The sequence below is a fragment of the Sorex araneus genome, chromosome 10 (genome assembly GCF_027595985.1).
Source record: "Sorex araneus isolate mSorAra2 chromosome 10, mSorAra2.pri, whole genome shotgun sequence".
Lineage (NCBI taxonomy): Eukaryota > Metazoa > Chordata > Mammalia > Eulipotyphla > Soricidae > Sorex > Sorex araneus.
The window spans coordinates 25243385-25270912 of NC_073311.1; the positions used below are offsets into that span (position 1 = coordinate 25243385).

Genomic DNA, 27528 nt, shown 5'->3' on the forward strand with positions numbered 1-27528 from the left:
CCTTCTGTTTTCTCTCTCTAATTAGCTGTTGTGGTTTGCAATAAAGGTGTTGAGTGGCCGCTGTGTAGCAGAGTTTTGACTAAATTAATTTCAGTTTCATTAGAGGAATATCTTCCATTATGAAAATGCATCATCTTTTTCTTCTGCTCCTAAAGAAAAATGAACAGATGTAAGTTTTGTTATCTGTGCATTTTCAATCAGCCCTCTGCAGATTTCCAGTTATTATGACTTAAGAATCATTTCCCAGATATACTAGAACATATATTAATATTATCTTGCATTTAATTAACATTTTTCTCTTATGTAAAACCTAGCTGCTTTTGCCCTTATGATGGAGAAATTGCTTAAAACAATTGAAAGTTAAGGACATCTGGATATTCAGATGATAATACTTTAAAAATTAATTTCTTGTTGCTACTATTTATATTTACTTTACATAATATTTTAAAATATGTCTGTGGCTAAATAATCACTTATACCATTTGTCTTTTATCTCAGTCATTTGCCTGAAAGAATTATGTCTGGTTTCCCTACTGACTCTTTTCAAATTACACCCTTCTGCCACTCAATTCTGTTCTCCTTTATTTGATTTTTTTCCACCTCGTATTACTACTTTCTAGTGATCTTGTTAATTTCCTTTATAGAACTATGTATTATATTAAAATTAATACAGATTTATAAGTTGGATTATATAATATGAGCACATGAGCTCCAAAGAAAAATGTTTAATTGTTTTCACATACCCAAGGTAATGCATAATTCATTGTATGGGCTCAATAAATCCTGGTTGTATTTTCTTATTATTTGTCTGATAATACTTAAAGTCATGCTATTGTAGGTACACGATTACATTTTTCTTAATTCCAGTGTGAAAGGTAGCTGTTTAACTCTGCAGAAGAATGCCTAAGGATAGTTTTGCCTTAATTCATCCAAATTTACTTTGCCTCCAGGCCCTATGCTGTTGGAGATTATTAGTTGGAGGGTGAATGGAGAACAAGAGGGGAAAGTAACCCTATTTTGTTCTTCTGATAATAAGGTGAACAAATGAGAAAATGCTGACCTTTTACCTGCAAGAGAATCAAATTCAACTTGGTTAGTCTAATCAGATCCGTTCATTAGTTTCAGAAAATTTCAGACTGGTATTAGAGAGGAGAAATTCCAGTGAAGGGGACTGCTCAGAGCTTTTCCAGTCTCAAGATAGATTAAATTTACAGCCTTTATATTCTGTGAACAACCATTTTTTGTTGGTTTTAATGAGTCATGTGTATGTTGACATGTGTTCTTGTATTTTTGCCTGCTTGTAGCAAAAATCTTTACAAAGATCACTGAAATTTTAGAAACCTCATGTAGAGTTGTGTACTAAGTCTCCACAAATTGAGAATTGGAGAAGAGAATGCCACATTAATGAAAAGGGTAATAATAATAAGGAAAGACAAGCAAGTCGTCCTGTTTCTAGGTCTTCATTTAGAAATAAAAGTGAAGGATTCTCGGCTAAGCAGTTTTTCCTGGGGCAAGGTCACATCCTTTGGGTGAGAGTAAACTTAATAGTGAATCAAGGCTAATTCTGGTGAAACTGTCTCACCAGTTTTCTTTTCCTTGGCATCTTAATTTCCAATGTTCCATCATTCTGTACACATCACTTGACAGCTTTTCCATCCCCAGTCTTAGTTTCCAATTTGCATGCTGTTTCCACCACCAAGCTGTATTCCCTTGCGTACAAGGCTCCTTCCTTGGATAAAAGGATCCTGGCTTTCAGCACCAAAATTCAACCCCAAGCACAGACAGTTTTAGAGACATTGTTATCAATGGTGTTTTTCCCCTAGCCCTCAACTTTCTTCAGAACCCGGGAGTGGATTGTTTCTAGGTTGTAAAATCTGTTGCAAGCCAAAAAAAAAACCAAGAAAAGATCAGGTCCTACCTGCATTTTTGAAACTCATCTTGCTTGTTCTTAAGTTAGAAACTGCTCTTGTGACCTAACACCTATTCCTGCTGCTCTGTCAGATACATGATACCTTTTCCCCTTTATAATTTATGGCTTCAACAGCAGACTTTTGTTAGAGCGCTGCTGTTATGGGACAAAGAAAATATCTACTTCGTTGAACATTTATATTTAAAGTGAGTCGATTGCACTAAATCACCGCCTGCCCCTGGGAACACCTCTAGCCCAAATTATAACCATGTCCAGGATGGACACAGGCCCTGGGCCTTCTAGAGGGGGAGCAGGAAATGGATACATTTTTTCTGAGAGTGTGGTTCCTATGAGATTCACAAATGTTACTTAATTTTTTTTGTTTTGTTTTGTTTTTCCCCCTCACTGCCTGAACAAAACGGTTAAAGAGTTTGTTTCCATGGATTTCCTCGCTGCATGATGCTGTATCATAGTGTCCTGTACACACCTTTGCCACTGCTTTTTAATCATCTCTATTTTGAATGAATGAAGAAATTATCATCTAATTTCAATGACTTTCACTGAGCTGCCCAGGCTTTGGTCTCTGTGTATATCCCAGTTTACTGCTTCCTGTGCAGCGCTGTACAATAGCCAATGGATAATGATTTTCCCTTCATGCAACCTCATAATTCGTTGTCACCCATGTTGGACAACCCCTGCACAAATCAGAGGATATATAGCAAATTTCTCTGTAAATTAAAGTGAAGTCATTGATTAATGCCTCTCATTCATGTGGGTGCATTCAAGTTCTTAATTTTGTTTACCTTAGCTCACAAAAGACTCTGAGAGGATGAAGTGTGTAGTTGAAAGACTTTTGATTGCATTTTGATGCAGAAATTTACAGGCCTATCAGAATATTTATTTTCATGGGGAAGGAGAGAATGGAGAAGGGGAATTTTTTTTTTTTTATAGAAGCGATAGCTCTGTGACTCTTTAGCACCATGCTGTTGGCTTTGTGAGCCATTTAAGAACGAAGGTTTGTCATCCTGGAATCAAATCTTCTATTTATTAATCCTGTGAGTATCCTTGTTCAAATAGCTCAGTCCTTTCTCCTTATCTACAGAAATGGGTTTCTCAGATAGGGAACCAACTCACTGGCAGGCTGAGCCTTGCCCTAGTTCTTTGCCCCTTTGCCCCCCAGTGGGGCTCAGGATGTGAGTTTTGCATCTGTCAACACCAGTAGAAATCAAGGTGCCTTACAGAGGCAGCCACCAGCTGACCCCCCCACGTTTGATCTACTTTCCCTCATTTCACCCTCATGTCAGATAAGGAGCTAGAGTTATAGCACAGCGGGTAGGGTGTTTGCCTTGCACACAGCTGACCTGGGTTCGATTCCTCCGCCCCTCTCGGAGAGCCCCACAAGATCCCGAGAGTATCTTGCCCTCACAGCAGAGCCTGGCAAGCTACCCATGGCATATCCAGTATGCCAAAAACAGTAACAACAAGTCTCACATGGAGACGTTACTGGTGCCCGCTCCAGCAAATCTATGAGCAATGGGATGACAGTGTCAGATAATATCATGGTAAAGGACACAATTATCCAGGTAATGATAGTTTGTAATTGTATGGCAGCCCTCTGACCCACTGAGAATTATAAGGAGTTAAAACAAGTGGGATCCTGATTCTTAGACAAACCCCACCTATTCCACTGGAAACTCATAAATATCTCCCTGCTGTGCATACAGCCAGGGATAACCATAAAATCCCACAAAAACTTCACTCAGAAAGTCATTTGGGGTTCTACTCACGTTACTACCTTTTTCCTGGGTAAAAGCGCCTTCTAATAAAGTCTCTTTCTTCAATACATTTTCTTTTTGTGATTTCCGACCTAAGAGAGCATAGTGACTTGTTTTCCCTCAAATATTATTTCATCTCCTTTATTGTAGCAAGAATTAAAGTACCCAGAAATGTGGTGACATTATATAATAAGAAAGAATTTACATATCTATACACAGTGGTAAGCATTTCTATGCAGTGCTTTGAAATTTTTTTCTTTGATCGTTGGGGTATGGACCACCCTCAGCAATGTATAGAGCTTACTTTTGGCTCTGTGCTAGTGATCAATAATTCCTAGTGGTGTTTAGGGGATCTTGTTCAGTGATAGGGACTGCACCCTAGGTCAGCTCTGTGCTACACAACACCCTACCCATTGTAACTCTCAGGCCCCCAAATTGTGGAAACTGCAAACAAGAGTAACTCAAGGAAATCCTCTTTTGAGCTTAGGGTTCTCCAGGGAAATCAGAACCAATAACTTATTGTAAGGTGATTTTGGACATTGAGGTGTTGTATGACTTGCCCTCTATGATTGAGAGATCCAGGAAACTCCATGGAATAGTTCAAAGATCTGAAAATGTGGCTTAAAAATCCATCAAGGCCCAGAGGCCTGAGAATCAGATCAGAAAGCAATATATTAATGTTCTAACTTGGGCAGTAAGAAGCTAAATCTTTCTCCTTTCTGATCTTCTGAGGCCTCTAAAGTACCGGAGATACTCTCACACACTGGGAAAAGGAACATGCTTGACTTAATCTAATATATAACATGTAGATTTCTTTTTTTGAGGCATATTAGGTGTCATAATTTCTCTTTATAATTTTGATTTTGGGGGGGGCAGTAAGCAGAATAAGCAGTGCTTGGGGCTTAGTCCTATCTTTTAAAATTTATTTTCTTTTTATAAGTTGTTCACAATAGTTCATCACAGATAATATTTAAACACCAATACCAACACTGTGCACCTTCCCACCACCATAAGAGCAAAGTCTGTGAAGATTGTTGTATTTCATCCTGGAGCCATTTAAGCCCTTTTATAAGAGATTACAAACAGATTTGTTTAACCCAAACAAATGTGTGCTACTTTTGGTACCTCAGTGGGCTAGAATATAAGAGGTTGTGCGGTTCTGTGTCGCTATCTTCTGGGAGCTTTATTTCATAGTCTCTGGATCTTGGCCATTGATGATATTATATGGTGCCAGAGGCAGTTTGTGGGTGTGACTGTCAAGCTACTGGAAAACTGGGGATCTGGGGGAAGGAAGCCCAGTCTCCTTCCAAGCGACCTTGGACATCTCAGTCACAGGTCCCACATAAGTGGGTTTTTCTATAGGTTCTCCCATAGCTGAGGCTAGTCCGAGCCTGTGGAGAGCAGGCTTGAGCATAGCCGTGGTTGGGTTCTGGAGGTTTTCATCTGCCAGGGTTCTGGGGTGGGTGTAGAGGGAAACTCAACCCACCCCCCTCAGAGTTGCCGCAGTGAAGATAGCCTGGCACGGAGTAAGGATGTTCTTGCTTACTCCTATCTTTAAACTCAGGAATCACTCATGACATGTCTTAGTGGACCAGAGGGGTTCTGGAGACCAAACCCGGGCTGGCCATGTGCAAAGGCAAGCACCGTACCTGCTGTACTATCTCTACAGCCACTACTAGACAGAAATTTTAGCTAGATGTCTTAGGACCAGTGAAGTTCATACATAAAATTAGCTATCACACACTAAAGTATGGGTATGACACATATTTTAGTAAAACTGATTCACATGGAAGGGTGTATTTTATCTACATTTAAAACAAAACCCAAAGTGTTTTTGTGGGTGAATATTAATGGGCATGTATTAATAAGGATAATGATGAGAGAACTTTGTCACTATAGACAGTAAACAAGCGCTGTATATGTGAGCTCAGAGAAAGTACAATTATTCATGCTTAAATTCAGAACAGATACTTATTCTTAATGGACTGTTGTATAGTAATAGGAGGACTAAGACTTTGAACCCTGGAAGCCCTGAATTTGAATCTTGTCTTCAATTTCCAACTGTATTATTATAGTTAATTTGTTTATCTTTTCCCCCCAAAACTTTTTGCAGCTCTAAAGTGATAGAGTAGTAATGATATTTAACATTGCTGGTTGTGTGTGCTGGAGAGATATTACAGGGGTTATGGCACTAGCCTTGCATCCCACTGATTCCAATTCAAATCTTCAGGATGACATATAGTCTCATGAGCACCGCCAGAAGATATCCTTGAGCAAGGAGCCAGGAATTGCCCTGAACACAGCAGGGTATTGTCCTCCAAAATAAAACCAAACAAATACATATATTTTGAAAGAAAATTATGAAAATAGCAAGAAATACTGTGGATAACACTATCATAAAACTATCTAATATTTTTGTTCTTCCTATTAAGTACAGTTTTAACTGGGAAAGCACATTCACAGCTATTATTATTTTATGACATGCAGAGGAAAATGTAGCTCTAGTTATGTATTCAGAAGACAGGTATAGAGAAAATTATGCATATATCAATATATACGTGGCTGACCCAGGTTCGATTCCTCCACCCCTCTCGGAGAGCCTGGCAAGCTACCGAGAGTATCTCACCTGCATGGCAGAGCCTGGCAAGCTACCCGTGGTGTATCCGAGATGCCAAAAACAGTAACAATAGGTCTCACAATGGAGACGTTACTGGTGCCCGCTCGAGCAAATCGATGAGCAATGAGATAACAGGGATAACAGTGATACAGTGATCAATATACAGTGTAGTTCTCCAGATCCTAAATCCAATAATAATTAGCCCTGTAGATTTGTGTAAACTGAGTAACCATTCTGTTTTATTGGCTCCTTATTTATAAAATAGGGCTATACCTTTATGGGTTTATTATAAGAATTATGTAAGATAATAATCATGAAGTATCTTATTTCAGACCTGCCACTGAGTTAAATTGAATTATGAATAGAGGAAGGCTTTCTTATCCATGTTCTACCTCAGGAGAACCCACTTGTAATGAGCGCTTCATTTAATTGAGACTTCACATGTGTTAAGACATGAAAAACATATGATTAAGAAATGATACACATTTCAAGAGGTGTATCTCTTTAGGCCCTATGAAAAACTGATATAAAAATAAAATTTAAGACTTTCACTTTTCCCCTAGTACAAATTGATGGTGTTGCTATGTATTTTTTAAAATTTCATCATTTTGATTGGATATTGCTTTAACATGTCAAACACTGTATTTGACACGTTAGACTGCAATTATTCTTATTTTTGAAATAGGATCTTACACTTGTCAAGACTAAACAAATTCAATTTAAATAAGTAGGCCTGTGTCTCAGGAAAAATATCAGTGAAGATGCATTAACTGTGTTCTCTGAAACCCACTTGGCAGTTTCGTAACATTGAAAAGTGACATGTCATGCCACAGTTTGTAGCTTTGGGGAGCTGTGTATCAGGCTCACGCACACTTACAAGTTTGGCCAGTGATTGGTGTCTTTCTTTCCATCTTTCTTATTTTTTATAAAGAGTGAGAAGACAACTTGCTCATTAACGTTCCTAGTGAAATTTAAACATTGCAGGAAAGGAACAACTTATAATTTTGCTCACAGAACATACATTATATATTTGTTATATGCAATAACTTAGTAAGCATTAAAAATAAATCCCATTAAATTATATTTTTGGGGTTTTGTTTGTTGCGGGTTTTAGGGTGAAATCTGATGGCATCAAGGGAATCCTCCCGGCTCGGTAGTCCAGGGTCATTCCAGGCAGTGTTTGCAAGGTCATATGATACTGGGGACGGCACCTAGGGTTCTCATTTATAGAACATGGGGCTCCAGCCATTTGAGCTATTTCCACAGCCAAGATTATGCCTTTTCAGCACACATATTAAATGTAGTTTAGTAATTTGAGTATATCTCTTTAAATAGGAAGTTAATTTTTTTTTACCAGAGTGCCCGCTTGAGCAAATCGATGAACAACAGGATGACAGTGCTACAGTGTAGAATGATCTTCATAAAGTTGTAATTTTTAGGTATCAAATTAAAATAAAGAAGAAAAATGTAGTCAAATGTGTGATTTGCGAAAAAAGGTGTAGGTGGAATAAATCCTTCTGTTTGGTCTCCAAATGCAAAAAGATACCCTAGGATGACCTGAAATGTTGGGTAAGAACAGAAAAAATATGTATAATGTCTCTGTTACTGCCTTTGAAGCTCAAATTTTATATCTAATATCTCAGTCGATCTTTTTGCTATAATGAAAATTCTGAATATTTCTATTTCACTTGATAATCATGGAGCTTCCTTGTTTTTTAAGTTATTTGAGAATCTAGAGGATTAAATTAAATCATTTTTTATTAAAAAGTACAGCTACTAATGTCATTCCTCTTTTGAATGGAATGGTAACTCTGGCCACTCTGATGCTTAGAAGCTTAATTTAGGAGGTCCAGTTTTGTTAACCTATTTGCCTTTAAATTGTATTGTTTCAATTAAATACTTGAATTGTAATTTTTTGTACTTGGTAAATGCCTAGTCAGGCCATCACTCAAAACCAGACAACTCTTTGCATTTATTAGAATAAAAGGTTTCCTCAATATTCTCTGTGACTACCGTCTTTGTCGTTACATATTGGTGATTTTCTAAGTGAAACAAACAATAACGCTTAAGGCACTTAGAAACTAGGAAGAGGTTGGGTTGCAAGTGATAGGAAATTCAAAACACTAGCATCTCCTGATTATTTTACCTTTTTATTCTATATCTTAGGAAAAAAATTATCCAGGAGTATGCAGACACAGAGTGGTTAAGAAAGTTTTGTGAAGGACTTAGTTTGCACTTGTCAGTTTTCCCTGCACCATTCTCCAAAGAGTCTTTGTCTAGGATGGTTAGGGAGAGCATGCGCCATCCTCTTGAGCAGCATCTCACGGGGGTGCAGGCGACTAAATTTCATCTCATTATATACAGCTTAATCACATTACCTAACCGATCATGATTATTTATATGTGGCTAGTGCCAGGTATTTAAGTTCTAAGAGTTTGTGTCATTCTAAAATTAGAATTGTTTCATTTTTTCAGGTAGTAGTAAGCTGCTCACAATATCTAGAAAAGACTGTGTTTGATTCCATTTATTGCTAGTGTACTCAATATTTTTGTCTTGAGTATACTCAATATTTTTGTCTTGCTAGTAAGAAAGATTTAGGGATATTTAAATCAGTAAGAGTTTGAGATGATATTGTCACTTCTGTTTATGAAAGAAATAAAGATTTATTTTTTCAAATGTCCTATTATAAACATAGTCTAAAATCTAGTTTAAACTTTGGATTAAAAAATAGAAGGATTGGAAAGATAATACAGCAGGCAGTGTATTTTGGCTCTATGTGGTCATCTGAGGTGTAATCCGTATCACCCCTACATGGTCCCCTGAGGCCAGTCAGGAGTGATCCCTGAGCACAGAGCCCAGAGCATTTCCAGTTGTGGCCCAAAATCAAAGGAGGAGAGAAGCAGGAACAGGACAAGAAGAAGAGGAGGAGGAAGAAGAGAAGGAGAAGAGAAGAAAACTACCATGTCATCTTGCAGTTTTTGAGTAAACTAATTAATGTAAACTTAGTTCAAACAAAATCAAATATATAAAGTCAAATATGACTCAAATTATTTATTAATTCTAGTTGAGAAATTTTCAGTGCCCACTCTAGCAAATAGATGAGCAACAAGATGACAGTGATAGTGACTGTGAATATACTTACTAATGTTAAAGTATAATCAAACTTTAGAAAAGATTCTAAGTTTAAGACAGACACAATATTATTGTTGGCAACACAGTTTATAAATTATTCTGTGAAAAATTTACTTTTCACTTTGAAATTACCTGCATTTTTCTGATTCCTAACTGAGTTTCTGGAAATGGCTGTACTATTATGAAATATTCCCCAGTGATACAAATAAGTTGTCTTTATTTTTTTTTATGTTCCAAAAACACTTTGTATTTTCTCATTTTGTTTCCATGCCTTTATTACAGCATATTTCCTCTGCTATAAAAAAGTAGAATGCATTTATTCTATATGATTTGCTAGGCTTGGGAAAGGGGTAGATCTAGGAACATTAATATTAAATTAAATGGACAAACTTCTGATCATTCCCAGATCTGTCCCCACTAGTATCATTCAATATTATATCAAAGAATGTCTTTACTCTCAAAAAGTGGAGAAAAACAGTATTGGTAGACTAAAATGCTATAATTTTGAATTTTCACAAATACCCCTTATTCTGTCTGGAATGTCAATCCTTTTCTTAATGAAAATGAAGTAAATGATGCTAGATTTTGTTTTTATTGAATAATTACTTAACCCCTATTTTTCTCCTTTTTCTCCGTCCTTTGCATATTTTTGTATGTGATTGGCTGTGATATAAATGTCTTATTTCTGAAGAAATATACTTAATATACATGAAATAGTAAATGTACTTTCTTAACCTAGGCTCTGTTGACGCTTTCACCCTATAACTCTTTACTGTGGGAGGCAATCTTCTGATATATCTGTATTTAATAGCACCCTGGCATCTAACACTTTATGCCTGCAGCAGTCACATGTGGTGTAATAGTCACCAGTGTCCTCAGATACAATCAAAAAAGTTATCTGGGTGACCAATTCCTACCCTGTTGAGAAACCTGGTGCTAGTTAAATAAGGAAATGTTCTCTTGTTCTCTGAGGATGTTTAGCATCTGCCAGGGGGTTTAATCTCTATTTATATTTCATGTTTATAGTTAAGTATGACTGATGTACTGTTTGTGCCTGATACAATTTTATTTGTCAAGTGCACAGATTATTGTGGTTTATACATGATCTGTGGACTTGTTTGTTAGGGAAGACAGCGGTGGAGATAGGCCAAATTTTCACAGAAAAAGAAATTCTACATAACCAATGGTAAATCACAGAACACACGGTTAAAATCAGATTTTAAATAATTAAAATAATTTGGGGTCGGAAAAAAAAATGGGGCCGGAGCGATAGCACAGCGGGTAGGGCGTTTGCCTTGCACGCGGCCGACCCGGGTTCGATCCCCGGCATCCCATATGGTCCCCCAAGCACTGCCAGGAGTAATTCCTGAGTGCAGAATCAGGAGTAACCCCTGAGCATCTCTGGGTGTGACCCAAAAAGCAAAAAAAAAAAAAAATTGGGGTCGGAATGATTGAATAGCTGATAGGGCATTTGCCTTGCATGCTGCTGTCCCAAGTTTAATCCCCAGCACCGTATGTGATACTGAGTGCAGAGCCAGGAGTAAGCCCTGAACATAATTAAATGTTCAAAACCAAGCAAAAATAAAGAATTAAAATAAAAAAGAATTGTTCTGATTTTTTATTGAAATAAAGTAATTTTCTAAAATTTAGGTGTTTGAGTGAATAGAAGTGTGTATGTGCAGATGTATTTTCTTACTTTGACAAAACTAGTATTTTTCTCTTTCTGCACTTTTTTTGCATCTTCACTGACAGCTGAGTTTTAGTGATTGTTCATAAAAGATAAGAAAGATATGAGAAGTCAGATATTTTCCTCTATTAAAACATACTATAACATTCCACCATTGTATAGATATATAAGTCATCATGCCATTTACAATTTATTGATCAGTAACAGTTTTACAATTTCTTCACTCAAAGACACTTTAACTTCATATTAATGTGAACTTCATAGAATTCCATTCCCTTAATTTTAAGGCAATGTTACATTCATGTATAAATTATTTTTCATTAGACTGATTAATATAGAACACATCCTATAATATAGTGTGTTCATTTTTTTATTATGTGTAGAACCCAAAAGATGTTATTGTTATTTTCAGTTTGTAAATGGTATCATCACTGTCACTGTCACTGTCATCCTATTGCTCTTTGATTTGTTCGAGCGAGTACCAGTAACGTCTCTCATTGAGAGACTTATTGTTACTGTTTTTGTCATATCCAATATGCACGGGTAGCTTGCCAGGCTCTGCCACGTGGGCGAGATACTCTCGGTAGCTAAATAGTATCATAAGTTTTAGAAAGTCATAGAAAACTCTTTGATATGAATTATTACAATATACAGTGATGTTTACAGACTAGTAAAATCAGGCAGCTGGACTTGCATTTTAGCACACCTTACCATAATTATTGCTATATGAAGGGTTTCTATTCTCGTATCTTATCATTAGTATGATAAAGAAGTTTTGTTGCAGTGCTAAAACTGATTCAAATTTATCCTAGACTGCTAAGAAGAAATTTAATTCTATTTAGAAAGTCAGTGCCAGTTACTGCAGTAAGGGATCTGGAGAGATTTAGAGCAAGAGGAAACATGATCTAGTATCCATATAACTAAGTGAAGTTATGTTGTCTCTTTTGCTTCTAGAAAGAGCTTGCGATGTGGTTTCAGAGAAATTATAGTCAAATTCAGGCTCTGCTCTTATTAACCATTGGTGCAGTCTCTGTGTACCCCCTTTTTCTTCTTTAACCAGGGTCTGATAATACATCTTTCTGCCACTTTGCTAATGCCAACGTAACTGCCAATGTCTCTATGACTTGAAGGAATTTCCTTTGTCCATTGGTTGGGCTAATGGATTGGTCCTCCATCCCCAGAAGAGTAAATTTTCATATCATTCTTTTTCTCTGACTTGTCTCCCCAGTAGATAGGGCATTCATGAGTAAGTGCATATTCATCTCATTTACATTAGCACCATGTATATGAAGTCAGAGTTGATGCTCAATTAAATTCATAGTCCATGAGAAATAGTCACAAGAGCTACATTATTTGGACATACTCCCTGGTTAACTTTTTTTGGGGGGGTGTGATATAGAGGATGGTACTGCCCATATTCCAAAAAAAAATTCATCATATATAATCCTTAAAGTATACCTTTGTATCACTCCATACAACTATGTTCTTCTTAAGGATAGGGCAAGCTGGACAGGATTGTTGCAGTGTGGTTATCATACAATTTAACATACCCTCCACCCTGCCCCCATTATATCTTATGAATTGGAAAATGACAGGAATGCAAGAATATACCACATCAGCAGTGGTAACCCAGTGAAACTGAGGACTACACCAGTTTTCATGGTTTCTGAGTTTTAGGTACTTAGGGAGATGTGCTCAACCCCTCATATTCTCTCTAGCCTAACTGCATACTTGCCCTTTAGAGATGTAATTATCTGGAGACTAATTAGTGAACTGGTTCAGTTATTTAGGTGAAAGAAGAGCTAAAATTTGCCCTGACAGGGCCATAAAGAGGAATCTTGAGGACAGAGTAAAGAATCATAGCAAGTGAGAATTAGTAGGCTTTGGAGTATTAAGCACAGACATGAGAATAAGTAAAACTTACTCAGTGATAAGTTTTACAACATATAAAACAGAGATATAATAATAGTGATAATTTGGTTCCTGATGTTAGCAATTGGTTCAGATTGCTGAGAAACATTTTTCTTCTCACTCATTTCATTTTTCCGCATTGTTTTGGGGGTTTGTTTTGTTGCCCTTTTTTTTCATTTGTTTGTTTATAATTCACACTTAGCATTGCTCAGGACTTACTCCTGGATCTTCGAAGAGGGATCACTCCTAGTGAGATTGGGGGATTGGTATAGGGTGGCAGAGATCAAACCTAGGTTGGCCACATGCAAGGTAAGCGCCTTACTGCTATACTATCACTCTACTCCACACACACACACACACACACCATTTGTGTATTAAATGGGAAGTACAATTTTCAATTTTGTATCTGTGGATTTTCAAAATCAGCACCAGAACTGACAAAATTCACCTATTTAAGTAAATCTGGTTGTCAGGAGAGCAATGGATACTTCAGAATTGAGAACAGTCAGCATAAACAGAAGTGCATGTGTAGATGTTAGCATGCAGAGATGGAAAGTGAAAAAGTCAGTCTTGTGAAACAGTATTTGAGGAGAGGCTAGAGGGTTGGGGCACACCCAGACATGCTCAGGTGCTATTCCTGACTTGCTTAGGAGTCCCCTCTGCTGCTTTCTGTGGACATAGTTGGTTCTAGGGATTCGAACCTGGACTGGCCTAAGGAGTACATGCATGATAAGTGCCTTCCTTCCTACACTATCTCCAGCCTAAACATCAGCTTAAGGAATGTAACTGGATGCTTGATATACTTCTTTATTCTCTCTACGGAAAAAGTAGAAATAAAGAAAACTGGTTTTCCAGAAGCCGTGGAATAGAATGTCAGGATGAGTTCAGTCTTCAGTTGAGAAGATGATTTACACAAGTTCATTATTTTGGAGGAGGGGTGGGAGAGTGGGACTTGATAACAAGTAGAAACTTGATGATTATAACATTTTAGGAGAATACTGGGGATTTCAGGCTAACCTGAATTTAGAGGTAAGTTGAGTCATTGGACAGATGCACCATAAACATCCTTGATGGAAGTCTCCTTTGAAGATGATCAGAATATTTAGAGGCAGATGCAGAATTGAGTCAAGGTTATAGATTTTCTACTTAGTGCTGTGTGCTGCATGAACCTTTTTTGTATTTTTAAAGAAGGAAAAACTAATTGGGAAAGCGATTGACATTACAGAGATAAAGATTTGCTCTTGGAAGAATTTTAATTCTTAAGGATTATAGAAAGAATAGGATTAAATACCTGAATGACATTTCTCCTCTGTGCCAGTAGCCATGTAACAAAGAAGAAAATTCTTATTCGAATCTTTGTGGAAAAGGACAAACACAGTTTGGGTTATAGGTGAAATGAGATTATGTATAGCAGCTTAGTTAACTTTGAAAGATATATATACATATATATGTATGTATATATATGATTTAATATATAAACATTGTGTATACTTGATATAATATATATGTATATAATATACCTGCACTGTAGCACTGTCATCTCGTTGTTTATTGGCACTGTCACTGTCATCCCATTGCTCATCGATTTGTTCAAGTGGGCACCAGTAACGTCTCCATTGTGAGACTTGTTACTGTTTTTGGCATATCAAATACGTCATGGGTAGCTTGCCAGGCTCTGCCATGCGGCAGGAAACTCTCGGTAGCTTATGGGCTCTCCGAAAGGGACAGAGAAATTGAATCTGGGTCAGCTGCATGCAAGGCAATACCCTACCTGCTTTGCTATCAGTCCAGCCCATATAATATATCTATACATAATTTTTAAAATGTGAATGTAAGTATTCTTTTCTTTTATTAAGTTTACCTGCTTTAAACAATGCAAATGATTCTCACAAACTTTTGAATACTGCAGGAAGCTTTGTTCTTCCATGTGCCTAGCAACTGAAATGTATTATCATCATTTTAATAGTCCCATAATCCAGCTGGCCCATGTCTTGGTTAGTATAGAGCAAAAGACACAACCAGGACAGGAACAGGTTTTAAAAAGACAGCTCACTCCTTGTTCTGAACATTCTCTTCCACACTTGTTGATCTGGAGAATTTGTGGGTGTGAGCAATGTGCCTCAGTTGAGAATTCAGGGGTTTGTGTATGTCTGGTCCTGGGCAGTGATTGTGCTGATTTTCCCCCTTCCTAACATGTCAGCCTCACTAACACATGTCCAGAAAATTGTCCTGCAGTCCGGCCTGGGCTGGATAGTATTGAGTTCTCAGTCACCCAACTTCAGTTCCTGTGGGTTCCATGCATGATTTGAATGTGGGGCTTGTATCATCTTCTGAAATCTCTGACAGCTTCCTAAGTCTGGTCTTGGAATAGTTTCTTTTAGGAAGCTCTGAAGCAAGGCTAGACCAACACGCTTTGCCACAGCCGCAGGGGCAAATGTACTATATCCATATACATATCTGTATCTATCTATATATATATATCTATATATCTATATTTAGATAAATATCTGTGCAATAAGCGTGTTTTAGAAGTGATTAGTATTTTTTAGTTTTCAACAAATATTAGATATAATAAGGTCAAAATATGCAGTTGATGCAAGTGAGTGTCATTTCTTTCAATGATATACATAGATATTTTCTCAAGGATGCTTGTTAAATAGTGTATGAATATTTGAAAATACTCTACAGATTGATGTATTGTTTAATTTTTTTAATCAGCCGCCTTCTCATTTTGTAACCTCATATCTTATCAGTCTTTCAAGCCCTCAGCAGCTCAAAAGTTAAAACTGCAATTTGAGGTTGATAACAGCAGTACTCAGGCTCAAGAGAGGTGCCAAATGTCTGTCAGAAGTTTGCTGATTACAGGAGAACAGAGGGGGAAAAAAAGCCAAAAGCTTTTTGTGAGGGCTTTTTCAGCTTAGTTCAATTCTATGACAGAAGATTTTTATAGACATGGTAATAATTGTGTTTTATTTTGGAGTATGAGGGCAGAATCTTGAATGGTTGGAAAAGTCTTTGTGACCATCTTAAGAACCTCATAGGAAGGTCAGTAGAGTTTGATGATCTGGAAAGAAAAGCGAATCTCTAAACAGTGGACTAAAATTTTCTAGGTGTTCGAGATTCAAACTTTTTGACCAAATTAAAATAATCTGAAAATAGGAATATAAATAGCTCTTAGTTTTGGTATTTGATTAAATTCTGGCTCCTTGGTTGTCTTGTTTGGGGTTTGGGAGCACTCACTTCAATATTCTGAAGTTACTCCAGATCAGGCTCAGGGGACCGTGTAGTGCTGGGTATTGAACCTGTCCCTCCCATCTGCAGAAGATGGGCAGTGAACATTCAGTCATCACCCTAGTTCTAAATTATGATGCTTTTTGTTCTGTGGGAGTGGGGTTGGAGGTTGAACCATACCTAGTAGTGTTCAGAGCTTTCTCTGACTCTGTAACTAGGGATGACTCTTGGTGGTGCTTGAGAGACCAACCTTTTGAGGTGCTGGGATTTAAATTGTGTCAAAAGCATGAAGGCAAGTACCTTACAAAGTTCCCCTGCACTGTCTCTCTTACTTTTAATTCTAACTTGTTATCCATCTAACCCAAATTACTTTTTGCCTTTTATGGCAGTTGTACCAGTATATTCCAAGTAATATAACTAGTGAGAGAGAGGTATACCAGGTTAAATATATAAATGTTTATATAATCTCACTGCACTCAACAACCCTCTCCAAATTACTGAAGTAATGTACTCGCTCCAAGAAGAAACTCAAATGATATGTAATTTTAGCGGGAGAAATAAGACGGTTGGAAAAGGGAAAGATCACTGGGGGCAAAAGGCTTTTGGAAAGTACTTATTAATACTTTCTAATGCAACATAAATGCAACTGATAGCTCTAAAATATTTTCTCTCCTGAGGTATCATTTACTGTTATTTAGGATTTATTTTTTATAGTACCAGATCAGTATTTTTATAGCCATGTTAACCAGATTTGTTTTTGAAATTTAAAATAAAAATTTATAGTTTTATTATAGTAATACACTCTGTCTCCAAAATTTTCTTTTTCTTCCTGCAGAGGGTTACTACTACAGGAGAATAGCAGGTTTGCAGAAGCACTGCATTATTACAAATTGGCGATTGGGAGCAGACCTACATTGGCTTGTGAGTAATGTTCAGCATCTTTTTAAATACCTCTTTTTTAATACTATTACATCCATAGAAAATACCTTGGTATCATTTTAGAGAAAAAAATTAGTACTCCAAATTTTGATTACTTTTAGTCACTGTCACTGTATCACTGTCATCCCGTTGCTCATCGATTTGCTTAAGCGGCACCAGTAATGTCTCTATTGTGAGACTTGTTACTGTTTTTGGCATATTGAATATGCCACAGGTAGCTTGCCAGTCTCTGCCGTGCAGGCAAGATACTCTTGGTAGCTTGCTTGGTAGCTTGCTCCCAGAGGGGCGGAGGAATCGAACCCAGGTCAGCCATGTGCAAAGCAAACGCCCTACACGTGTGCTCTCACTTCAGCCCACTTTTAATCAACTTTGAAAAATTATATCTCTCAATTTAATCATAATTTATATGCTTTCACTTAAAAGTATATTAAGTACAATTTTGATTCCTTGAGATATTTATTTCAGTTTACAATTGAGCTTCTTGAGTAGTAACCGTTTTTTATTTTGAGTCACACCCAGCAATGCACAAGGGTTACTCCTGGCCCTGAACTCATGAATTACCCCTGGCGGTGCTCAGGGGACCATATGGGATGCTGGGAATCAACCCAGGTTGGCTGCGTGCAAGGCCAATGCCCTACTCGCTGGGCTATCACTCCAGCCTCCAAGCACTAACCTTTTTAAGGGCAAACATTAGCGCATATATATGTATTTTATTTTTAATGGTATCTACACCACTTATTACTATCCAATGCTCCTTAAGAATTATTTTTTCGATGGCTGGAGGAACCTGTCGGGATGGGAAATGCATGCCAAAAGTAGATAACGGACCAAACATGATGAACTCACAGTGTAGATGTTGCAAGCTATAATGCCCCAAAGTAGAGAGAGAGTATGGGGAATATTGTCTGTCTTAGAGGCAGGGGGAGGGTGGGAAAGGGGGGGTATACCCGGGATATTGGTGGTGGGGAATGTGCACTGGTGGAGGGATGGGTGTTTGATCATTGTGAGATTGTAACCCAAACATGAAAGCTTGTAACTATCCCACAGTGATACAGTAAAATGAAAAACAATTATTTTTGTTTATACTTGAAAAACATATGCAATAGAAACTGAGTTATGATAATAAACTGTATCCATGTGTTTGATCTGCTCACATTTACGTTTCCCTTTTCTTTCTGCTCAGCTGCATATTTGAACACCGGTATTATCCTAATGAACCAAGGGAAGACAGAGGAGGCCCGGCGCACATTTCTGAAGTGTTCTGAGATCCCAGATGAAAACCTAAAGGACCCTCATGCGCATAAGAGCTCAGTTACCAGCTGTCTCTACAACCTGGGAAAACTCTATCATGAGCAGGGACACTACGAGGTGTGTCCAATACCTCTCTGTCCATTTCCTTTTCTGCCCTTGTTCTCATCCGGTCTTTCTGTTTTCACATCTGTCAAGTTGTTTCTCAGATGCTGTGATCTTAGAGTAACTAATATTTGTTTAAATTAAAAGTTTTTGGCAAATCTGAACTCTGCTAAACAAAATTTAATTGACTTATGGTGAATTTTTCAAAGTAATTATGCAGTGTGACTTGTCACTTTAAGAAAGGGAAATATAATGCATGGCTTCTCAAGCTTATTTGTTTATTAGATCTTTGTACTTTATGATTCAAGATACGTTATTACTGTATCTTGTTTCTGGTGTCTGGTGATAAAAACTACTTTGTTTATTCTGAGAACTTGGGAAATGATTTGCATAAATATGACCCATTTCTTTTTATTCAGTTTAAATAATAATAAATGGATTTTTTTTTTACAGCAGTACAATATTATTGTTTGATACTTGTAGTGCTACTGCACCAAGTCAATCACCAGAATTCCAGTATCCCTCTGCCAGTACTCCACGGTCTCCTCTGTCTCAGAATCTTCAGATCACTAATTGGGGGATCATTAATTAGGAGAGAGGAATAGTAACAGAGATTATTAGTATATAAGAAGTTGGGTGGTTTCCCCAGCATTGTTCTCTTTTTTTTTTTCCCTCATTTTTACTGTGGTGCCCGGATTTGCAATACTGTTAGACTTCTATTCCACCACACCCAAGGACACAGAATGTCTCCAGGACCAACCCAGCCACCCTCACTCCAACGTGAGCCCAGTTCTGTGTTTCTTTTTATTTATGAAGAAGCATTGATTACCTACACCTAGGAGCAGAGGGTCTGTTTTGGGAGCAGCAGCTCTGGATCTTATCTGGGCCAAGGGCGTGCCGGTACCGCCCCCTTCCCATGATCCCCTATGAGCCACAACATTGCAAAGTTCCTACCTCTGGGCGGAAGTCTTAGGAGGTGGCTCTCATCACGTGGATGATGCCGCCGCCGCCACCGTTTTCCGTGCAGAAAAAACAGGGTGGAGAGGGAAAATCCCTCCCCAGGCAGCACATAGTCATAGTACAGCTCACAGTCTAGATGCATTTCTGTAAGAAGCCGCTCTGGGTGCCAAAATGGGTTAGAAGACCTCTTGGATCATAGTCTTTAGGAGCAGAGGGTCACTGATTACCTACACCTAGATTAATGAAACTACACACTAAAATTCAAAAACTACATATCTTTCTTTATAGAGGTACATAAATTAAAATTTAATGTGAATAATTCCATGCCAATGTCTTTTAAAATTAACATAAAATGGGTAAGTTCTAAAGGTGTACAATTTTGTAAGAGTGAGAAGAGGAGAAATAAGAAAATTTTAAGGAAAAATGTGAATAGATCTCTAAACATATAAAAGTGTGTTTTGTCCTAAATAGGTAATAATGGCTTTAAGTTAAAAATGAGTGTATTTTTAAATAATGCTTTGGTATCTGGGTTAATAAATGAAAGATTGTAATAAAAGTATCTCTCTGTATAACCTGTATAGACATAGAATATTCTATATAAATTGAACATTCATTCATTATTGAAAAGGTTTAAAATCCTTTAGCAATCTAGGAGTAAATAGACCTTTCTAAATATGGTAGAGGACAAGTGTAAGCACCATGAGTGAATGCTGTCTCATGCAGAGTGCTGAAAAGTTGTCTTTTAGGGGCTGGAGTGATGATAAGGTGGGTAGGGCACTCGACTTGCATGTGGCTGGCCCAGGTTTGTCCCCTGGCATCCCATAGGATCCCCCCAGAACCCCAGCACCCCAAGCATGGCATGGAGTAATTCTTGAGCACAGAGCCAGGAAGTAATTCCTCAGCATCGCCAGGTATGGCCCCAAAGGACAACAAAGAAAAAAATTGTCTTTTAAGAAGTTCCTTGAATGCTTTTTATAAAACTGGTTTCAGTATCGGGAGTTCATAGTTTCTTTTTTTTTTTTTTGACTTTTTGGGTCACTCCCGAAGATGCACAGGGGTTACTCCTGACTCATGCACTCAGAAATTATTCCTGGCAGTACTCGGGGGACCATATGGGATGCTGGGAATCGAACCCGGGTCAGCCATGTGCAAGGCAAATGCCCTACCTTCTGTGCTATCACTCCAGCCCCAGGAGTTCATAGTTATATGGACTATATGACATAGTAGTATAACTATGAACTCTCTAAACTGTTCTCTGCCCATGGAGCTCTATGTTGCTTATAAAGTCTGAATGATAGTCTATCTGGATAGTGTATTTATAGTGAAGTGTCACTTCCATTGAGTTATTGTGTGTGTGTGTTGTTGTTTTCTCCTCTGACTTGTACATCTCTTTTGGAAAAACTGCTCTGTATATGAGAGGCTTTTCATTGTATATAAGTTAGCCCCCTTCCCTCTTTTTTAAATCTTGCTTTCAGTATGCTGTTTCTTTGACCTTTGTCATTCTGATCATGATGTCTTGGAGTTTTTCTATTTGTGTTTATTTTTGTTGGGCTCCTCTGGCCTCTTGAATTTCTGCAGTCAACTTTGGGAAGTCTTTTGCTATGATTTTTTTTTCTTATTGACTACTGTCTCTATGTGAAATATGCCTTCCTGTTCTTTAGGAACTCGGTGATTCTTACAGTGTTCCTCATGAACTGATCTTACTCTAGTATGCAACACATTGCTGCCAAACTTTTCCCTATCTGTTTCCCTATCTCCCTATCAGAGAGATTTCCTGAATCTCACTGGGATCTTAAAATCTTTTCGTTAGCTACTATTATTCTACATCATAGGCCTTTTATTGCATTTAAAAAAATAAAAGAAAACCACCTTCCATACTCTTCATTTTCATCACCTCTGATTAAAGTTTTCTCTTTTCTCCTCAAATATGTTCTTGTGCTTTGCTGACTACCTATGCAGTCTTTGAGCTAATTAAATACCCTCAATATGGTATCCCTAAAGTCATGCTCAGAGAGTTTACAGAACTGCTTGCTACTAGAAGAGCCTTTCTGGTTATTATTTTGACTCCTTGAGGATGCTGGACATCTACATGACTTCTCCATTGTGTCTGCTATGTCCCTACAGTGTTGAGTGTGAGTCATTGTGCCTGGCCCTGTGCTGAGAGTCTGAGACACCCAGAGTCTGTGTGTTGGTCTTTTCTTTTCCTACCTGTCACTGACTACAGTGACACAAAGTATAAGTGTGAACTGTGAAGTATGCTGAGTAGCGTGGTCACATTGTATTGGAGATATGAAGATGGGCCTGCAGAGATGCAAAGTGTGATTGTGATGTCTGCTTGGACCCATCTAGAAGGGAAAGGAATCCACTTCTGTTTCAAAGGGTCCTTGATGGCAACTCAGAGGTTATCCCCTGGGATGGTTAGGGGAACGAGAAAGGCTGAGGACATGTGTTAGGAGCTGCTGAGATCCCGCCCTCTCTTTCACACTGAGCACACCTGCCTATATGGTCTTATTTTTCTCATGTTAAACAGTATATTTTCTGCTTTGAAATTGTAGCTCCACATACTCTTACACATTGTAGTGAAAGTTCAGTGCAAGGGTAGAGGTATGGCTTTACAAATAATTTAATTCAGAGGTTTGCTGTAGCTAGAAAATTGATAGTTGACATTTCATTTAGATCCTATTTGGCTACCTAACATAATTTAACTATAGACTAGATCACTATGGGTGAATTTCAGATAGAATTTTTCTAGTTTTTTTTGTTTGTTTGTTTTGTTTTTTTATCGGGCTGTAGTGATAGTACAGTGGTAGGGCACTTTCCTTTCATGCGGACATCCCCGTGTTTGATTCCTCTGCCCCTCTCAGAGAGCCTGGCAAGCAACCGAGAGTATCAAGCCCACACGGCAGAGCCTGGCAAGCTACCCGTGGTGTATTGGATATGCCAAAAACAGTAACAAATAAGTCTCACAATCGAGAGAAGCTTCTGGTGCCCGCTCGAACAAATTGATGAGCAATGGGATGACAGTGACAGTTTTTGTTTACTTGAATGATCCATGTTAACTGGAAAATTTCTATTCAAATGAATAAATATTGCTAATGTTCTGCTTCATGTTTCAAAATATTTTTATGACCCTTAATAATTAGATTGGGTATTTTTTCACTCATGAAATTGAGGTAGCATGATATAATAGAATTTCTCAATAACATTTTATCTAACCAACTAGAATCAATGTAAAAGTTTTTATCTGGAAGAATGTTATTTTATTTATAGTAAATATTCCTGTACTTTTTTTTTTCTTAGGATGCCCTTAGTGTATACAAGGAAGCAATTCAGAAAATGCCAAGGCAATTTGCCCCACAGAGCTTATACAATATGATGGGTAAGTAAAACATATTTTAATTTTCATATTAGAGATCTGTGGAGAAATTAAAACCTTTGTTTGTGTTAAAGAGAAGTTTAATCAATCTCATTATTAATGCTCACCAAATCACTTAAGTGATTGGGTGTCAATTTCAGATTTTCATAGACACCTTTGTTCTGAAAAAAAGGAATAAACATATTACTGTATGCTGTCAATAAATTGACCAAATCGCAGAGTTAGTTTGAAGATTTTATTTGGATATTATTTAGAGTCTAGAGATTTAGAAAATAAAAGTACATATATGTAGATTTTAATGACATTTATCTAATTAGTGATACATTAAAATTCTGTTTTCCTTCATCAGGACATTTGAAAAATAAACCATGTTATTTTTCATTATTATATATGTAAAAGTTAAGGATATCTGAGACAAAATTCCTGGCTTCCTTTTTCGTGCACTAGTAACATCACATTAGAGACGTTACTGGTGCCCGCTTGAGCAAATCCATGAACAACTGGACGACAGTGCTACAGTGTCTTTTTGGGGAGGGAGAGAATTGCTCAAGGGTCACTTCCAGAGATTGTTATTGGAACACATAGTACCTGGGCTTCTATACATAAGGTTTGTAGTCAGCCCTTTAAACCATCTCCAGGAACCTGATATAATTTTTATTGATCAGGACATAGATATCCATATAATATTCAACATAGTAAAAACAATACTGTGAAGAATTTAACTGTCCTACTGCACTTGTTCCTTGTTTTATATTTTGAACTGTTAGCTAAATTTTCTGTCTTATCACTATCTAGGCACATGAATTAAAGAATTAGGATTTCTAGTAAATATACATTTTCTATGGTGAACCTGTGACTTTTGTATCATAGCTATTGAATGGTGGACACTTCTGAAAACTCTTCATTTATGTGCAATACTTGGAAAAGAATCCTGTTTTTATTTTTTTAGGTGCCCAATTGCAATTAACTTTGCTGTTTCTGGAAAAGAAAGACTAAGTAAATGGGATGCTTTTGTTCTTAAATGCTTTTCTCCAAAGCACACATTCCAAACTCAGTTTTTCTCCTTTCTTTAAACTTGATTAATTTGTTTAATATTTCTAGGCCTCTCTCATGCATATAAAATAAATTAGGTCACGTGATTTCTAGGATTATTTTCTCTTTTATTACTTGAGAAATTTGATAGCAGCTGCATGGCTGAGTGCACATTAACATCAGACACTCCTACGTAGAAACTATATTCTTTCTACAAGAATAAGAATAATAAGGGTAAGAACAAGCACTTCCATTTTTTCTTCTAAGTTACAGAAAATATAGAAATAGCTTAGAGATAAGACCAGGCACAGGTCAGTAAATTGAAATAAAACACATAATTTGAAAGAGGTTGAAAGATTGATTCCATGTCACTGGGAATTCTGACCCCAGTTCACATGCAGTTGAGTTGTGTTGTGTTCATGTTAAAGAAGACACAAGTATTTTCAGTTGTGTTTTCTTCTACTTTTTGGTATAATTCTAAATAAAAAATTGATCATCATTAAATGTACCTTTTTCTTCAACTATTATGAATTTTAACAGTATCTTGTCTTAGCCAGCATTTTTTATCATTCACCTGCCCTCCCTGATGAAATAGATATGTTTCTGAAGTATGTGACGAGGGGGTATAGAGTTAGCAGTTTGTTATCTTTTTTATTTTAATGCTAGGTAGTTAGTCATATTAAGATTAATTATATAAGGGTTGCCTTTTGCTCTCCTTGTTTAAGAAGCTTCAGTACTTTTCATTTCTAATTTTATTATTAAGGCTATTGGGAATACCTTAGTCCCAGTTTTCCTCAATTATCAGCTAAAATGTCTTTCTTTAAATTAGGACAACACAGATTTTTGACAACAGAACACATGTGATATCTTTACAAGGAAACGTGGTATTAAGTTAGTTATTTCAGAAAATTTGCTCAATTATTTTTCTCTAAATAAATTTGATTGAAAAGTCAGCTAATACCTTGGGGTCTGTCTCATATGGTTACGCAGATGCAGCACAAACACAGGAGGGAAGAGATAATTATTTCCCTGGGGTTATTGTTTGGTCCTTTGTCCTATTTTGCCCTGTAAGAGAGGCTAGTTGCTTGCTTTGCCCAATCTGAAAAGAACCCTAACGGTTTGTGAAGGGAGAATCCCAATGTAATTGAAAATCTCAGACTCCTGCCATAATTATGGTGGCTGCCTTCCGTTTAATTTTTTGTGTTAGTGTGTCAGCCGACCTCGTTTCGTAGTTTCGATCAGTGAAGAAACTGATTTTCTGCGAGAGAGAGTTCCCCTCCTAATCAAATGGGTGAAATCATCTGAGTGTTTGCTTTAACTCCTAATTCATTTTGATTAGCCTCCATTTGACAAGAAAAAAAATGGCCCAGGAGATAAGCTGCCCTATCAGTTCATCAGTTTCATTAGTCTGTCAGCATGTGCTGATTATCCTATCAAGTTTATCAACAGCCTTGAATATGTTTTCTAATTCACACATTTACATATTATTAGTGCCCTTTAGGGATCAGTGATGGATTATAATGTCTGGCTAGATCTTGCCTGGAAGTACTCATTTTTCTCATGGCTCTTTTATTTATCCCGTCATGACTTCCTCCCCCAAGCACTTATGTTTATTTATACAAACATCATTTTTTTCTGTCCCATTTTTCTTTTATTCAGAGGTTCAGAGAAATAACTTTATACTGGAAAATGCAATTATATTTTAATAATAATTTTAGCTTACTCATTTGGTTTCTTGTGCTTTTACAGATATTCTTGTGATTTGCAATTTTCTACCCTTGAACATTTTATTTAAACCCACCAATTTTTATTACTCTATGCTCCATGCCAATTTATATATCTTGAACCCCGAATGAGAATGTTTTTCCCATTTGTGTATTAAAAGAAAATAATAAGTTTGATTAATTTGCTTATCAAATTAAGCCTTCCCATATTTATTTTGATTATTGGTTTAATGTTTAGTGTGACTTTTCATAAGTAAACTTTAAAAAAAATACTTTAAATAGATATTCTCATCACTGACTTATTTCACAGGGCTAAGATGTTTGAATAACAATACCATTTGATCCAGAATTCTATGTATTCTATGTACCTACACAAATAACATAAAGTATATACTAAATATTATATCTAAAAATAATAAACTTTTTATCTAATTTGTACTTGGTAAACCATACAAACACATCAAATTAATATTGCGAGATGTGGGTGGGGAATTTGACCACACACACCCTGCTGTATTCATAGAATGTTTCAGGATTTGTGCTCAGACTGGTCATTTGCATGGTCAACCAAGCTCAGCAGGATTTTTTTTCCTTGTAAAATGGTTCTCTCTCTCTCTCTCTTTCTCTCTCTCTCTCTTCTCTCTCCTAGCTCTCTCCTCTCTCCTTTCTCCTCTCCCTCCCTCCCTCCTTCCTTCTCTCCTTCCCTCTCCATCTCTCTCTCTCTCTCTCTCTCTCTCTCTCTCTCTCTCTCTCTCTCTCACACTGTCTCCTCCTCTACCTCTCTCTTTCCCTCACCCTCTCACCCTCTCTCCCTCTCTCCCCTCTCCCTCTTCCTCTCCTCTTTTTGGCCAGGCACACCCCTCTCCCTCTCCTTTTTGGCCAGGCACACCCAGCTGTGCTTATCCTTAACATCTGGTTTTGTGCTTAAGGATCAGTCTGGAAGTGCTGGGGAACCCTATGCAATTCCAGGGATTGAACCCAGGCTGTCTGTGAAAGCAAAGCACCCCAACCCTTGTACTATATCTTCAGCCTCTTGGTTTTCTCTTAAAGGTCATTTCCTTTTGTGTTTCAAAAACTACAGTTGAAATCCTCTTATGATAAACTTTGCTAATGGAGTTAAGTAGCTTACGCAATTAATGTTCAATTAACTCCCTTAAATGAAATCTCCTTTAAAATCAAGTTCCTTCTTTTTTTTTTCTTAAGAAACATTTTTTTTCTGTTGACTTAGTCAAAATTACACCTTATTCTCATACCCATATTTGTCCTTTATTGAATCTCAATTTCTCCTTTATTTGCTCAGATTATCCAGATGCATTTCAAAATCATTGAATATTAGAGATTGAAGATTCATACCTTAAAACTTACTTTATCATAATCTTTATAAAATAGTAATTGCCACTCTGAGATTTGATTTGGTATATTGAGGATTATGTTATGTGGTTAGAATTAGAAGAATAAAATAGTTTCCTGATGAAATCAAATCCTTTTCTATTAAGCCCTTCTCTATGACTGAAATGGCCATTACTTGCTATGTCTGAATAACATTTATTTACACAATAAGCAAAACATACTTCTGTTATATGCTACAAAGTTTATCTTAACTAAAACTAACAAAATATGTATTAGATTGTAACTTTGTCAAAATACATTATATATGCAGGATATTAAAACTTGTCAAAAGTAGGTTCATTTCCATCTCCCCTCAAACTTTTTCATCTTTACAATTTTACATTCCCCTCATTTAAAACTTTTGAGCATTTTTAATCAATACTTATAAAAGATTATGGGAAACCATTAGGTAGTATTTTCAATTACTTTTATCTCTTAGAGCCATTTCAATCCCAAAGGTCATTTTAAGCCTGTTTACAATTTAAAATAAAAT

The 27528-nt window shown here is 37.0% G+C and overlaps 1 protein-coding gene across 1 annotated transcript in view; it reads left to right on the plus strand.

The window, feature by feature from the left end:
• TMTC2 (transmembrane O-mannosyltransferase targeting cadherins 2) overlaps positions 1 to 27528 on the plus strand; it is a 450942-nt gene that overhangs the window by 276564 nt on the left and 146850 nt on the right. Inside the window, exons 5-7 of the mRNA XM_004602709.2 lie at positions 17098 to 17183; positions 18385 to 18569; positions 22815 to 22893. Of these exons, the coding sequence (XP_004602766.2) occupies positions 17098 to 17183; positions 18385 to 18569; positions 22815 to 22893 (350 nt within the window). The remainder of the gene's footprint in view (positions 1 to 17097; positions 17184 to 18384; positions 18570 to 22814; positions 22894 to 27528) is intronic.